Here is a 15,253-nt window from a genome sequence, read left to right as displayed (position 1 = left end):
GAAACAGAAACAATGCCTGCAGCTTTGCCTTGTGGGGTTTGCCCACGTCTAGCCATAAAGGCTTCAAAAATGTTAGCATTCAGTCTCGGCCAGAGCACCTCACTGCAGACATTTTGGTTCTTCTAGGCTATAGTTTTTCATGGCCATGTGTCATGGACTGAATTGTGTCCCCCAAAAATGTATCAATTTGGTTAGGCCAAGATTCCCAGTACTGTGTGATTGTCCTCCATTTTGTGATTGTAATTTTATGTTAAAGAGGATTAGGGTGGGATTGTGACACCCTTACCCAGGTCACATCCCTAATCCAATGTAAAGGGAGTTTCCCTGGGGTGTGGCCTGCACCACCTTTTCTCTCTCAAGAGATAAAAAGGAAAGGGAAGCTAGCAGAGAGGGGAAAACTTACACCACTAAGAAAGCAGTGCTGGAGCAGGGCACATCCTTTGGATCCGGGGTTCCTTTGCGGAGAAGCTTCTAGTCCAGATGAACATTGATGAGAAGGCTGACAGAGAAAGAAAGCCTTCCCCTGTAGCTGATGCCCTGAATTTGGCCTTTCAGCCTACTTTACTGTGAAGAAATAAATTTCTCTCTGTTAAAGCCATCCACTTGTGGTATTTCTTTTGTAGCAACACTAGATCCCTAAGACACCATGTTCTAAAAATGTTTTTCCCCAAGACGTTCTTGGGCCCATGTCACCTGCACACATACAAATTTTGCCACAGCACTGCCTAAAACAAGGTGAAAAAAAGAAAAGCTGTTTACGTAGAGAGACCTGTGGTGATTTCCCCTAAATGGAACTTAGAGCTGATGAACACCCATGAAAAGAAAGTCTTCTGTAGGTCCTGAGTGGAGTTAGCATTGAGAAGGAATGGTGGAGGGCCAGGGACAAGATGAGGCCTGCACTTCCATTGATGGGGGTGGGCAGCCTTCACCTACATGGCTGGGTCTGTAACCAGGCAAACCAGGATGATATCCACCCCCCATCACTCACAGCTTTGTCATTCTTCCTCCCTTTCCTCTGTAGTTATCCTCGTGGACCAGGTACTGGGTCATACTCTCAGGATCCACCCTCCTGTACTACGGAGCCAAGTCCTTGCGGGGCACAGACAGAAAACACGTAAGCCCTGGGTCCCAAAGGGACCTCTGGGATCTGCATGGAGGGGGGATGGGGTGCCAGTGTGTGGGAGGGAAGTCTTGCCTGGCCTAAGTCTGCCTTCCTGCGGGGTGGAATGTAGAGAGGGCATGGGCTTTGGCCTCCCAGATGTGTTGTCGCTCTCTTCCAGTATAAATCCACACCTGGCAAAAAAGTCTCCATTATGGGCTGGATGGTGCAGCTACCTGACGACCCTGAGCACCCAGATATCTTCCAGCTAAATAACCCCGACAAAGGTAGGCAGCAGGCTGGGTACTTGCAGATTCTCTCTCTTCTGTTAAATATGCATTTTGAAATACTAGGAATTTTATAGGCTGCTGTTTTCCCTTTGCTTTAGGTTCCAACATTCACGGAGTCCCCTTACCATTCCACGAAAGCTGCTTAGATCGTGGTTGGTGTATCCAGGGTACAATGTTCATGGCACATGGCTTCAGGCATCCTTTTTGTGGCCTTGCCAATGGCTGCTGGGGCCCATCACCCCTGGGACTATAGATTCAAGGTCTTGGAATAAATAAATTTATGCTGGTGAGGCAGTGACCATAGACTGGAAGTGATCTGGGAGATTTTAGGAACCCCTGAGATTGCCTGTTCTATGAGCCTCTGGCAGTGTACCTATCAAAGGGCAACTTGGAGAAAAACCCTTTCATATAGATTTTATAAGCTCTAACTTTATGGTAATTTCAGGGCTTAAAACAACTCATTTCAGTTCGAACCCCTGCTGAGAATTTGCATTTCTAACAAGTTCCCAGGTGATACTAATGCTGCTGGTTAGGGACCAATTCTGAGAACCACTAGTAGAGCAGTGGTTCTTAAAATTGGTTATACATAAGAATTACTTGGGAATGTTGTTAAAATGTAGATTCTTATTCAATGTATCTGGGGTAGAAATACAAATTCTCAGCAGGGGTTTGAAATACACCAAACCGGTTTGAACTCCGGGGTAATTTCCCCAGCCATCTTCCAGTTCCTTCTGGTTCGTCCTTCCCTGTGACCATGGTTGGAAAACGGAGAGGCTCTGCATGCCATCTTGTCGGGGAGCCTCGTCTTTGTTGATATTCAGAATAGACAATCATCTTCACACCTTAACATGAATATTCTAATACAGGGCTCATGTATGTACAAGTCACCTGAGGGTCTTGTTAAAATACAGATTTGGATTCAATAAATCTGAGGCAGAACCAAGATTTTGCATTTCTAACAAGTTTGCAGGTGATACAGACGATGGAGCTGGTCAAAAGATCATACTTTGAGTGTCAACATTCTAATGTTCTTAGCTGGGAAAGAAAGAAAGGAATACAAATATGCCAGTCTGCTGAAAGATCCAGGGAAGGGGGAGGAGATGTAGGTTGTCAAATTCTCTTCTAGATGTCTGAGTGATTGAACCCACCTACTATTAGTAGTGCGGCCTCAGTTTGGTTACTATTTGAATTTATTCCTTGACACTCTGGGCCAAGATTAGAGATGGTTTCTTTAGGAAGTACAGGCTATCCTGCATGAGCTTGACTTAAAGACACTATGGTCATTCGGACTACAGGCAATTCTTGGGCCTTAGCCCAAAGGAAAATATTGTCCCTAAGCAGAGGGAAGTGTGACATAGGGGATGGGCAGGGTCCATGGATAGAACTCAAAAGGTCCATGAACTTGAATGGGAAGAAATTACATCTGTGTTTTCAGTAACCTCTAACTCCTTCAGTTATGGTTGTAGATATCAAACTATAAGAATATTAGTAGTCTCTGTGATTTTTATCTCTTAAGAGAAATCACAGATGTTTTCATATCGCATATTGTTGCAGATATCTCAAGATAGCATTTATGCTCACCACTTCAAAATTACAGTACAGTGTCTTACCTGCCACTAGCTATAATTATTATTAGTGCCTTAGCAAAGAAGCACATATATAATTATGTAACTAGTTTGTTTTTTAATAGCTTGATAACTGTATTTTAGAATTATTAATTTCTTTTGTATTTTACTTTATACATTTGAAAACATTCTGAGAAGGATTCCACAAGTTTTACCAAACTATCAAAGGCACCCATGGCCTCCAGAATGGTTGAGAGCCCCTGATCTGAAGAGAAAGCCCCCAGAGATGGGAAGCTGCCTCCTCTGCAAGCCACGAGCTTGCCTTGGGCTGCTCTGATCTTCCTCATTTACCTATATTGATGTTATCTTCATTTCCCAGTCACAGGCTGATCCTCCTATGTGACACTCTTCTTAACCAATGGTTTCTTTACCTGTCAGGCAATGTTTACAAGTTTCAGACTGGTTCCCGGTTTCATGCAATACTGTGGCACAAGCATTTGGATGATGCATGTAAAAGCAACAGGCCTCAGGTAAGGTCACCAAAATCCTGTTACCTGAAATACCTTCTCCCACCGAAATCAGGGCTCCCTGCTTCTCCCTCAGAGCCCATTAGCTATGCTCCCAGCCACCTTTTTGATCAGCCTTTTTCCGTGAAACAAAGCACCCCTTGCTCAGTTTATAACTAAGCTCAGCTTCGAATCAGAACTTTGAACCTAGTCCCTGTGTTTTTCCCACTAAAGGAAACATCACAAAAACATCCACTGTGGGACAGTCAGGCAGGTATGATCTCACCCCAAGGATCAGGCTGCAGCATCTATTTAGATAACCCCCACCAAAGTTGATTTCATGAAAATACTCCAGACTGACTGAAGGGTACAACCCTTAAGAAGAAGAGTAATAGCTAATTTACTGAAAGGCAACCATGCCCAGGCAAAGCTGCTGATGAAATGAAGGGGTTTCTGGTTTCTCAGCTATTTGAACCAATAGGATTTGTATTGATGTGGCCCCCTCTGGACTGCTGGGCCTGGATTGTTGTGTAGTCTCCCTGCCCCAACCAATCCCATCCTGGCACTGTGCTAAATGTTTTATATGCAGGAATAAGCCAAATCCTTACCACGTCCCTGTGAGGCAAGTTCTCTTGCTGTCTCCAGTTGACATTGAGGACATTGAGGCTCGGAAATTGGCAGGTGCCTGTTTACAGCCCCATAGTTGGTAAGTGGTAGAGCTAAGATCTGACCCAGGTCTGCCTGACTACCAATTCTGTACCTGCCACCACTGAGCTCTCCAGCCTCATGCTTCCTTTGAAGCCTCCAGTGTGCTCAGGCTCCTGCAGTTGAGCTAAAGGCCTGGAAGCACAGCCATGGCTGTCCAGGCTTGTGAGAGAAATGGCTCCCCCCACCCTCAGCATGAGAGTTGGGCAGGCTGGTCCTTCCTGCTCTCAAGGGTAGGCAGGTGGGCAGCACTTGGGCTGCTGGTGCCAGTACTGGTCCTCTTGTCCATAAGTATCCTTGTCCATGTTCCACAGGAATCAGCCAGTTGTGGAGCTGGGGAAGTTGGGTCCCCTTCCTAAGCCAGTCTGAGGAGAGTATCAGGGCAGGGTGTAAATGTGGCAGCTTCAAGGTAGCAGTTGAGGGTATAAGTTAAGCCATCTCATTGTGAGCAGCTCCTCAGAGGCCTGAGGGAACCTCAGCAAAGGCAAGTCACAGTGGCATCTAGGTCTGTGAGTGCAGGGACTTCAGTTGTGCTGGTCACAGGACAGTCATGACTTTATAGCCTCACAAAGATGTTCTTGTGAACTTGAGGGAGTTCTCCAGTGGCATGTCCCAGGGCTCTGTGCTCAGCTTGGTCCTGTTCAAGATTTTCATCTGTAACATGGATGAGAACATATATGACAAGCCGATCAAAATTCTAGATGATAAGAAGCTGGACAGCAGAATTAACAGGTTGGATGACAAAATCAGGATCCAGAAAATCCTTGACAAGTTGGAACAATAGGTCAAGACCAATACAGGGATAAATTTGAGGCACCACCAAAAAACTACCACAGAAAGGCTCAAATAAATTGCAGTTGAGTCCCTTGACTTTGTCTTAGGGATATGTTCACACACGTGTAAGAATGTTCACTGAAGCAGTGTTCTTGATAGGAGTAACTCTGGAAACCGCTTCAGTGGCCATCACTAGATCCCTATGGTACAACACTTGAGAGCTATTAAAGAGACAGGTAAATCTGTACGTGATGACTGGAAAGAATCTCCAAGATATAAATACAAAAGCAGAATGTAAAAAAGTATATAAAGGGTGATCGTATTTGTATTAAGATACATAATGCATTTTTTATTATGTGTTTGCATATGCATATAAAATTTCTAAAATGATATATAAGAAACTATGTACTTCTGGTGGCATAGTGGTTAAGTGCTACAGCTGTTAACCATAGGGTCAGCAATTCGAATCTACCAGGCGCTCCTTGGAAGCTCTATGGGGAAGTTCTACCCTGTCCTATAGGGTCGCTGTGAGTCGGAATCAACTTGATGGCACTGGGTTTGGGTTAGGTTTGGTTTTTTGCACTTCTGTAGTTTCTAGAGGGCTTACATACATTTTTTATATAAAACAAATGTAATTGACCATCTACATGATGGAAAGACCAGGGGTTTTGGTCAGCAGTCATCTCCAGGTGATCCAAAGTGAACAATGTGTTGAGGTTTGAACAAGGCTGGTGCCACCTCAGGGTGCGTTACTAGAGGACAAGCATCCTGCTCTTCTCTGCACTGGTCACGCTATGTTTGGGGCCCGCCCTTCATCAACACTGAGTGCCACTCTCTAAAGCACAGCACACTGGAACTTATTTGCCACACATAGATGGCCCCTGTGACCTGTGAGCAGGAGGCTGGGGTGGCTCCAGGTTTGACAGGGACTGACAGCCATGAGGTGGGCCTCTAGGATGGTGGGAGTAGGGAATGGCTGTGGGAGACTCCTTGGAGCTGTTGAATGGAGGAGCCACTGCCCCTCACCACCAGGGGAGAGAGGAAGGGCCTTGGTCTTTGTCTGATTCGGAACCATGGCACCTGGGCAGGCCTCAGCAAGGAGCACTGGAAGCCCTGAGGAAGAGCCTGTTGTCCGGCTCTGGGGGAGCAGCCAGTGGGTGGCAGCAGCTCCACAACAGATAGCACCTGACTGGGCCAAACCAATTTGGCAGAGCTGATACTTTATCAAAAGGATAAATGGATTAAATCTCATGAATTGGCAAATGCAAAACCATGGAAAGGCGGTTTTACAACTTTAAAGTATTTTTGTCCAATTTTCAGACATAGGGAAGGGAATGTTTTACTTTTTCTACTTTTTATCTTTTTTTTTTTCTGATTAACTTTTAATCAATATTCCCATTCTATGCTATATGTAATAATAAAAAGTTGGCAACAACCTAAATATTCAACAGCAGAGGATTATTTGACTAAATCACAGTACATTGTGTGATGAAATCCAAGATGGGTATAATAAAGGGTGTTACAGAAATGCATCTCTTCACAGGGAAAATCTCAGTGACTAAGATCTGTTTTCTTTTTTGTGGAATTGCATTTTTTAAAATTGTTTTTATTAACACTGAATACACTAAAACATTATTTTTCATATACCATAAAACAAAACAAACACATGTGTACCCCCCACCCAGCCTAAGGAGAATCTCCCAGGGCCTTGGAGCCCCTTCCTCCAGGTCCCCAAAACCCACTGCTGTCGTTGAGTTGATTCCAACTCATAGCAACCCTATAGGACAGAGTAGAACTGCCCTCTAGGGTTTCCAAGGCTGTAAATCTTTCTGGGGCAACGGTTAGCAGCCCAGTGCTTAATCACTAGTCCATCAGGATTCCTTTCTCCCTCAGGTACCCCTCCCTAATCCTGCCTCCCTCTCTTCCACCTCCGTGTGCTAACTGCTCTCCTGGTTTGTGTGTTTGCCATTCTTTACCATTTTAGCACATGTATTTGTTATTTGATTCCTTAAACAATGTATTATCTGGCCTGTATTTTTATAAATAGAACCATAACTGTATGTTTTCTTCTGTGGCTTACTTTTCTCCTGCAGTGCGTTCCTAAGATTCATCTGTGTTAATTCATGTAGCTGTCATTATTTATTTGTACTGTTTTCTTTTTTTTTAAATCATTTCCTCTATCGATAATGCCGAGAATGGTATCCTGCTTTTTGCTGTTTTGAACAGTGCTGCCGTGACTATTCTTACAACCGTCTCCTAACAAGGAGATGCATTTTTTCCAATCCATCATTTGGACCAAACTGATGCCAAGATGGATTTGTTTTTGATTAAATTGCTTCTAATCAAATCTCCTGGAGTCGAGGGCAGTGCTGGGTGAGAAGGTCCAGAGCTGAGGATGTGTGGGCAGTTTTGAGGGGAGGGAAAAGCAGGCTGACCTCGGAGCTCGTGGTCCCCCTCAGTAAAGGGGGCTGGGGGCCTTGTCAAGGGAGCAGCTCTGGAGTATAGCTATGGGAAGGTCTTAGGGTTCCCCATTGCCCCGAACTTACTCTTCCTTGTGCTTCCACTTGCCAATTCTTGCCATCCCCTAACACCCACCCCACCCTCGCTGGTACCCCTTCAGAGGCACATGCCCCATTCCTGTGTGGTTTGTCTCCCCCTCACCCCAAGTACAGATTTATTTTGATTAAAGGGTAATGGTTGAAAGCATGGACTCTGGTGTCTTAGCACTGGCACTTACTGTGCACTTAACCTCTCTAAGCCTTAGTTTCCTCATCTTTATAATGGGGATAATTCCAGTACCAGCCTCATAGGATTGTTGTGAGAACTCAAGGATATAATGCGTCTGAAGTGCTCGGGACTGCCTGGCACACAGCAGTCACAGAATAAATGGTGGCTATTATTATTCTCCTACCCTCTGTCCACCTGAGCTGCTCATTCACAGACTCAGAAAGGTCTGGCCCCTTCCCTTAGGACCACCCCATCCCATTTTGAAAGGTTAGAACTTTGACAAGAGGCTGAGCTTTCTTTTCTAGGTACCTGCAAACCTTATGTCATTTGAATAAGTCTCTGCGGGACTTGGCATGACTTCAAAGGCTTCTGGGATCCTTGGCCTGGGACTGGTGGAGAAGAGCACGCCCTGAGTACAGGCTTTTGGCCAGGATGCTGGGAAAGTCACAGCCACTCAGACTCAATGGGACATGGCCTGTGGCTTCACAGTCTCAGAGGACTCCACCGGTTCGGGATCCACCTGCCAACCCCCAGCGACTCTCATGACATGCACTCTGCAGCATCACCTGGAGGGGCAGTGGTTGGACCCCAAACTGTACATCTGCCCTCTCTGGGCCCTCGTCCATGAGCTGCTTCTGCGACTGGAGAGCATTTGGCCCACGTTGGGTTCTCAGTGCTCTCTACTGCACAAAAGAGTGGACAGTGTTAACCTGCGTGAGGGGCTGGAGAGGAGGAACAGGCTGTGGAACAGGCTTTTTACGCCCCAAGTGCACGGGGTCGCTCGCCCACAGGGCTGCCTCAGATTTTGTACAACCCCCGAAGCGTCCTCTGCGTTCGTGAGCTGTATATGCGTGTGTGTGAGCGAGTGTGAGCTCTTTGAGAAACATGCATTTTGGCACAAGAGTTGTGACATCACACACTTCATTCGCATTGAGGCCCTGTGTTCACCTTAAGTTATAGCCTTGTCCACCAAGGAAGGTCAGAGTGAGAGCCCAGATTACTTCTGTGTTAAGGATCCCTTGTGTTCTTTTACTGTAAACAAACAATGCCTTAAATTGTGTCTTGTTTTCTGTTCCTATGGGTGCTATTCATCTGGAAGTCCTGCTCCCTGGACCCCCCAGGTCCCTTGTTGCCATCAGCCCTTCAAAGACTGGGCCCAGCTTCAGGACTGTGGACTGGGCCACTGGCCTGCTGGTTTCCTCCCAACCCCTCTCCCTGGCAGGGTCTGAAGGCCCTTCTCTTTTCATTCCCTCACACCACGACAGAATGGGAAGTTGTGACATTTTCTCCAGCTCTATCTGAAGTAATTCAGATGCTGCCAGGCTCACAGGGAATGGCTGCACAGAAGCTATTTTGCACCAACCTCTCCCTGTAGGGCGAGATTTTTGCTCCCATTATCACCCCTTTGTCTCCACTGCCAGGGCGGAGCCCACTGGGAATCCTAATATTGCTGGGGAGCTGAGTGACACTGAGGCCTTAAGCTTCCCCAGTCTTGCCCCCACATGCCCCAAACACAGTCACCAGCAAGTTCTCCATCATCCAAGTCCAAGGGCATAATTATTGATGACCATGGTGACAAGACAGCAAAGCCCTGGGGAGTGAATGGTCCAAGCTCTACATTCATTGAAGAGCTGTCCACATGAACAATGTCCTTTATCTGTCACCTCTTGTTATACCTTAAAGTGACTTTTATTTTGCACAGATATGTTTTTATTCAAAATGATGAATTACTCCATCATTATAGCTTCTTTCTCTCTTTTAGTTTGGGTATCCTAATTCTGAGAAGGAAACTCTTAGTTTTCTGAGAGAAACTGGTATTTTGGGCTCCTTGTAGCTATCATGGTTTCAGAACTCACACTGATTGGGCATCAAACTACCCTTAAGAGTTCCTAACCAAGATGCTTTAGAACAACACCTAAACCAATAAACTGGTAATAGGTCAGTTGAAAAACTACCAAAGGACCCTCCATTGTATTTTGATCAAATGGTGACAACTTTTTGAAAACTTGAATGAATTGGTGAAGAAAGTAGTTGTTACCAAACCATTATTCTGTGGCGAAACCTTCCTGTGCTCAATAACTTTTGAGCAAAGACTAGAGCACCAGGAGAAACTCCAGATGGTAAAGTTGATGCCATCAAACCTTGGCCGTGGGTGCTTTGCACACCCAACCATAGCTGGGGTCAGAATGTATACAGTTACATTATGCCAGTGACTTATAAAAACGAGCATCTAGTGGCTTAATGAAAATGCCAAACACTCCAGACACCTCTGACCAGATGCAGTATTAACCCTTTAACTTACATTGAATCTAATTCTACATATAAACTTTTTTTTGAAGTCTTAAGTGTGGATGAAAATGCAAGACGGGAACATCCGCTACTTATTTTCCTTGGATTGCTCTACTCTTCAAACTGTCCTGGTTTCTCACATGAAATACTATGGATGCCAATCCAAAAACCTCAAAATTTTGGGCTCTACTAAATCAGATAGTTTTCTACCCTTTGCGGATTTTCTTATCTTGCCCAAATGCTTTCTTCTAAACCTAATTTGAATAATTGAAATTCTTCTCAAAGTGTTTAGTCTTCTCACGAATTCAGACTGCTCCCACACCCCCTCCCAGAAACATTCTTAGCTTGGACTTTTGAAGAATCTGTTTAGACCTGTTGGAAAAGGCATTGTGGGATCTAACAAGAACCTTGAACGTACCAGAAGAGTCCTGCAGACGAAGCTGAAATGTACTTAGCTCTCCAAGGAGGGGCTCAGGGGCAAGCATGTGAGTTAAAGTGCTGAGTGTCTTCCTAGTGTTAACTTGTCCCTCAAGCCCCAGATGAGAAGGCCTGCATGCCTGGGACGGAGGGGGCCAGGCACAAGCCACAAAGGAGGAAAATCTGTAGGTGGATTTTCACTGTGGAGGGAAACATTTCTGTCTTTTGCTCTTTGTCCATATTGCACAAATGTTTGTGAAACCACTGAAGGAGAAATATCTTGCATGCATATGCTGTATCTTTTTTTAAAGCAAACAGATCATGGCACCCCAAATGAAAGTTGTAGAATGCTATCTACAAACTGTGGAGTAGGCAGCTGGTATCATTATGATGTCCCAAGAACAGCTCGTTCACCACTCCCTGGGAGTAACTCTTTCACCCCTCACAGTTGAACTTGCTTTGTAACTCAAGGTCAGCCAAGTGCATTCTGGCAACTGAAATACTTCATGGAGGATTGATTTGGTGGAGAGCAGTAAAAATATTGTTCAGAATGAGAGAGTATGGCCTCCCTTCTTCCCTTGAGTAGAACCCCATTCATCACCCTGTCGGACTGGAACTGGAGGAGGAAGACACTTGAAGGGATTCTGCTTAGGAAAGAACCCACCCTCTTGCCAACTGAACTTATAAAGCATGTTCTTATTAAGATGGCCAATATTTCTTTCATCATCTTCCTTCCAACTCCCAAGCCCAAGAGATGTGTCTTTTAGGATGTCATTTTACAAGTGGAAAATTGTCCATGAAAATGGGAAGCTACTTTCAAGCAAGGTCTGTTTTCATTCCACAGGTTGAGTTCAGAGCTCTGCACCCACATTGCTAATGCTTGTGAACGTTGCAAAAAAAAAACACAGCCTAATTTTTTTTTTTGCATGTGTGACACCAGAAATGACTTTAAGGAGCCCCACATCATATTGACATGTTGAGTGACTTCATATTAAACAAAAACATTACAAGAGTCCCTTTGAAATAATAGATGCTCTGCACAAAACCATTCATTCACGTCTCTAATGAGTGCTTCCTGTGTGCCAGGCTCTACTGGGGATTTAAATGGCTGAGAACAAGATAGACCCAATCCCTGCCCTCATGGAGCTAACCACCCAATGAACAAATAATCCCTACTACACGCATCTCCTCTGGTAACACCCATCCTCTCTCCTAGCAATGGGTACAAATCCTGTGCACACATTCCTCCACAAAGGTTTGAGAGGCTCAACAGACTGAATAGCTTCTTGATCTGCAAGTTCAGTCGCAATGAGGACTAGATGGAGTTGCTGTCCTAGAGGCCGAGTTGGCCCAGAACAGCCAGGCACAGAGCTAGAGCTATAGTTGGGTACACCAAGGATTCCAAGGTGGAACGAGAGAGCAGGGTCAGAATGTTCACAGTGTTTGCTTCCTAGTTCTTAAAATTATTATTTCAATGAGAAATACAAGTACAGCATGAGCTAGTGCAAGAGCTGCATTTTCCTGGGCGTTGAGAACTTGTACCGTGAACTTTAGACCACCTTGTATCCCTCTGCTGCTTGTAGCCTGTGTGTGCCATGGACAGCCCCGAAATCCCTGTTCATAGCAGCAACACGGTGGATCATCTGTCCGTTTTATAACCATTGATCTCTTTTGATTTCTGAACAACTGTGACCATTCAGTAATGAAACAGTAGTAATTAATTTATTAGTATAGTATAATCTTTAATAAATTTCGTGCCAAAATGCATGGTTTTCCACTTAGCATTCAAAATGTTGCGTAGAGAGTAGTTTTCAATTTCTTACATATTCTTCAAAGTAAGTTGAAAATCAGTTTCTACATTTTAATTTCTTGTTAAATCTGTTGCACTCTCCTGGGCTGTCTTTTTTTCCAGCAGACCCCTGCATGCAGTTGTGTAAGGACTTTGTCTAATTTTTGTGAATTGTCTCACCTGCAATAACCACTGAACATCACCCCTCCATGGGATTCTTTAGATTTTGGGTGAAGTATTTTGTTACCTCAGTCTTGTATCAAGTTGCTGTATTTTTCAGCTTGTTACACTGATAATAATTGTTTCACTAATTAAATACTTTAATGTACAAACATCTTTGTTTACTTTGAAATTAAATGTGTTTTCTAATGAATCTTGCTAAGTTTATTGAAGTCCTGTGCATTCACTTAGCAAACAGTTGAAGTGCCAGATACAGACATGAAGGAGACATGGGGCACTCAGAGCCCAGCGAAAAGGAGACTAGAACATAAATGACATGTAGGAGCAATGCCCTCAGGACATAGACAGTGCTGTGGGCACTCAGCGGAAGGAGCTGGGGTATCTGGGGAGGCTTTAGAGTTAAGGAGACATTTGGAGATTCAGTTCAGAGACTGCAGAACACATAGGGGGTGAGGGAGATGGGAAGGAGCAGAATGAGGTTGGGTAAAAAAGCAGGCAACCCAGCCTCAATGAGCAAAGAGTTTGAGGAGTACTGGGATGTAAGTCTGAAAAGGTATGTTGGGGGAGCTCACGATGTCAGGCAAAAAACAGAAACCCATCCTACCTTGGTTAAGAAAACAAAGGGGAATATCTTAGAAGGGCTGTCTCATGGAAGCCTGAGGGGCAGGAAGGAGAAACGAAAAGCCGTCAGCCCCCACATGTCTGTCAGTTGTACTGTGGGGGCCTGCGTGTTGCTGTGATGCTGGAATCTATGCCACCGGTATTCAGATACCTGCAGGGTCACCCATGGAGGACAGGCTTCAGCTGAACTTCCAGACTAAGACAGACTAGGAAGAAGGACCCGGCAGTCTACTTCTGAAAAGCATTAGCCAGTGAAAACCTTATGAATAGCAGTGGAACATTGTCTGATATAGTGCTGGAAGATGAGCCCCCCAGGTTGGAAGGCACTCCAAAGATGACTGGGAAAGAGCTGCCTCCTCAAAGTAGAGTTGACCTTAATGATGTGGATGGAGGAAAGCTTTCGGGACCTTCATTTGCTGATGTGGCATGACTCAAAATGAGAAGAAACAGCTGCAAACATCCATTAATAATCGGAACCAGGAATGTGCAAAGTATGTAGGAAAATTGGAAATCATCAAAAATGAGATGGAATGCATAAACATCGATATTCTAGGCATTAGTGAGCTGAAATGGACTGGTATTGGCGATTTTGAATAGGCCGATCATATAGTCTACTATGCTGAGAATGACAACTTGAAAAGGAATGATATCGCATTCATTGTCAAAAAGAACATTTCAAGATCTATCCTGAAGTACAATGCTGTCAGTGATACGATGATATCCATACGGCTAGGAGGAAGACCAGTTAATACGACTATTATTCAAATTGACTACATCTGTGGAAAGAGATGATGGAAAAGCTCAGTATCTTTAGTCAGAACAAGGCCAGGGACTGACTGTGGAACAGACCATCAATTGCACATATGCAAGTTCAAACTGAAACTGAAGAAAATCAGAACAAGTCCACGAGAGCCAAAATATGACCTTGAGTATATCCCACTTAAATTTAGAGACCATCTCAAGAATAGATTTGACCCATTGAACACTAGCGACCGAAGACCAGATGAGTTGTGGAATGACATCAAGGACATCATCCATGAAGAAAGCAAGAGGTCATTGAAAAGACAGGAAAGAACGAAAAGACCAAGATGGGTATCAGAGGAAGCTCTGAAACTTGCTCATGAACTTTGAGCAGCTAAAGCAAAAGGAGGAAATCATGAAGCGAAAGAACTAAACAGAAGATTTCAGAGGGCGGCTCAAGAAGACAGAGTATTATAACGACATGTGCAAAGAGCTCGAGATAGAAAACCAAAGGGGAAGAACACACTTGGTGCTTCTCAAGCTGAAAGAACTGAGGAAAAAATTCAAACCTCGAGTTGCAATAGTGAAGGATTCTATGGGGGAAAATATCAAACAACGCAGGAAGCATCGAAAGAAGTTGGAAGGAATACACAGAGTCATTATACCAAAAAGAATTAGTCGATGTTCAACCATTTCAAGAGGTAGCATATGCTCAGGAACTGATGGTACTGAAGGAAGAAGTCCAAGCTGCTCTGAAGGCGTTGGCAAAAAACAAGGCTCCAGGAATTGATGGAATATCAATTGAGATGTTTCAACAAACGGATGCAGCACTGAAGGTGCTCGCTCATCTATCAAGAAATATGGAAGACAGCTTCCTTGCCCACTGACTGGAAGAGATCCATATTTATGCCTATTCCCAAGAAAGGTGATCCAACTGAATGCAGAAATTATTGAATAATATCACAGGCAAGCAAAACTTTGCTGAAGATCATTCAAAAATGGTTGCAGCAGTATATCAACAGGGAACTGGCAGAAATTCAGGCCAGTTTCAGAAGACGACATGGAACCAGGGATATCATGCTAATGTCAAATGGATCCTGGCTGAAAGCAGAGAATACCAGAAGGATGGTTACCTGGATTTTATTGACTATGCAAAGGCATTCGACTGTGTGGATCATAACAAATCGTGGATAACATTGTGAAGAATGGGAATTCCAGAACACTTAATTGTGCTCATGAGGAACTTTTACATAGATCAAGAGGCAGTTGTTTGTACAGAACAAGGGGATACTGATTGGTTTAAAGTCAGGAAAGGTGTGTGTCAGGGTTGTGTCCTTTCACCATACCTATTCAATCTGTATGCTGAGCAAATAATCTGAGAAGCTGGACTATATGAAGAAGACTGGGGCATCAGGGTTGGAGGAAGACTCATTAACAGTCTGTGTCATGCAGATGACACAACCTTGCTTGCTGAAAGTGGACTTGAAGCACTTACTAATGAAGGTCAGAGACCACAGCCTTCAGTATGGATTGCACCTCAACATAAAGAA

At 44.4% G+C, this 15,253-nt stretch overlaps 1 protein-coding gene across 10 annotated transcripts in view; it reads left to right on the top strand.

Moving 5' to 3' along the window:
- Window positions 1-14,599, top strand: part of RALGPS1 (Ral GEF with PH domain and SH3 binding motif 1) — a 407,684-nt gene extending 393,085 nt beyond the window's left edge. For 6 of the 10 annotated variants that reach the window (XM_064291410.1, XM_064291417.1, XM_064291409.1 and 3 more), the window contains 4 exons: window positions 1,022-1,114; window positions 1,281-1,386; window positions 3,393-3,484; window positions 7,972-14,597. In XM_064291410.1, the coding sequence (XP_064147480.1) occupies window positions 1,022-1,114; window positions 1,281-1,386; window positions 3,393-3,484; window positions 7,972-8,001 (321 nt within the window). In that variant the 3' untranslated portion in view covers window positions 8,002-14,597. Of the gene's footprint in view, window positions 1-1,021; window positions 1,115-1,280; window positions 1,387-3,392; window positions 3,485-7,971 lie in introns of those variants that run through there. The other 4 variants (XM_064291415.1, XM_064291413.1, XM_064291416.1 and 1 more) reach the window with 3 other exon arrangements.
- The last annotated feature ends 654 nt before the right edge of the window (window positions 14,600-15,253 follow it).

The sequence above is a fragment of the Loxodonta africana genome, chromosome 9, assembly GCF_030014295.1.
Source record: "Loxodonta africana isolate mLoxAfr1 chromosome 9, mLoxAfr1.hap2, whole genome shotgun sequence".
NCBI lineage: Eukaryota > Metazoa > Chordata > Mammalia > Proboscidea > Elephantidae > Loxodonta > Loxodonta africana.
Note: the sequence above shows the minus strand (reverse complement) of the source record. Positions and strands in the feature narration are given on the sequence as shown.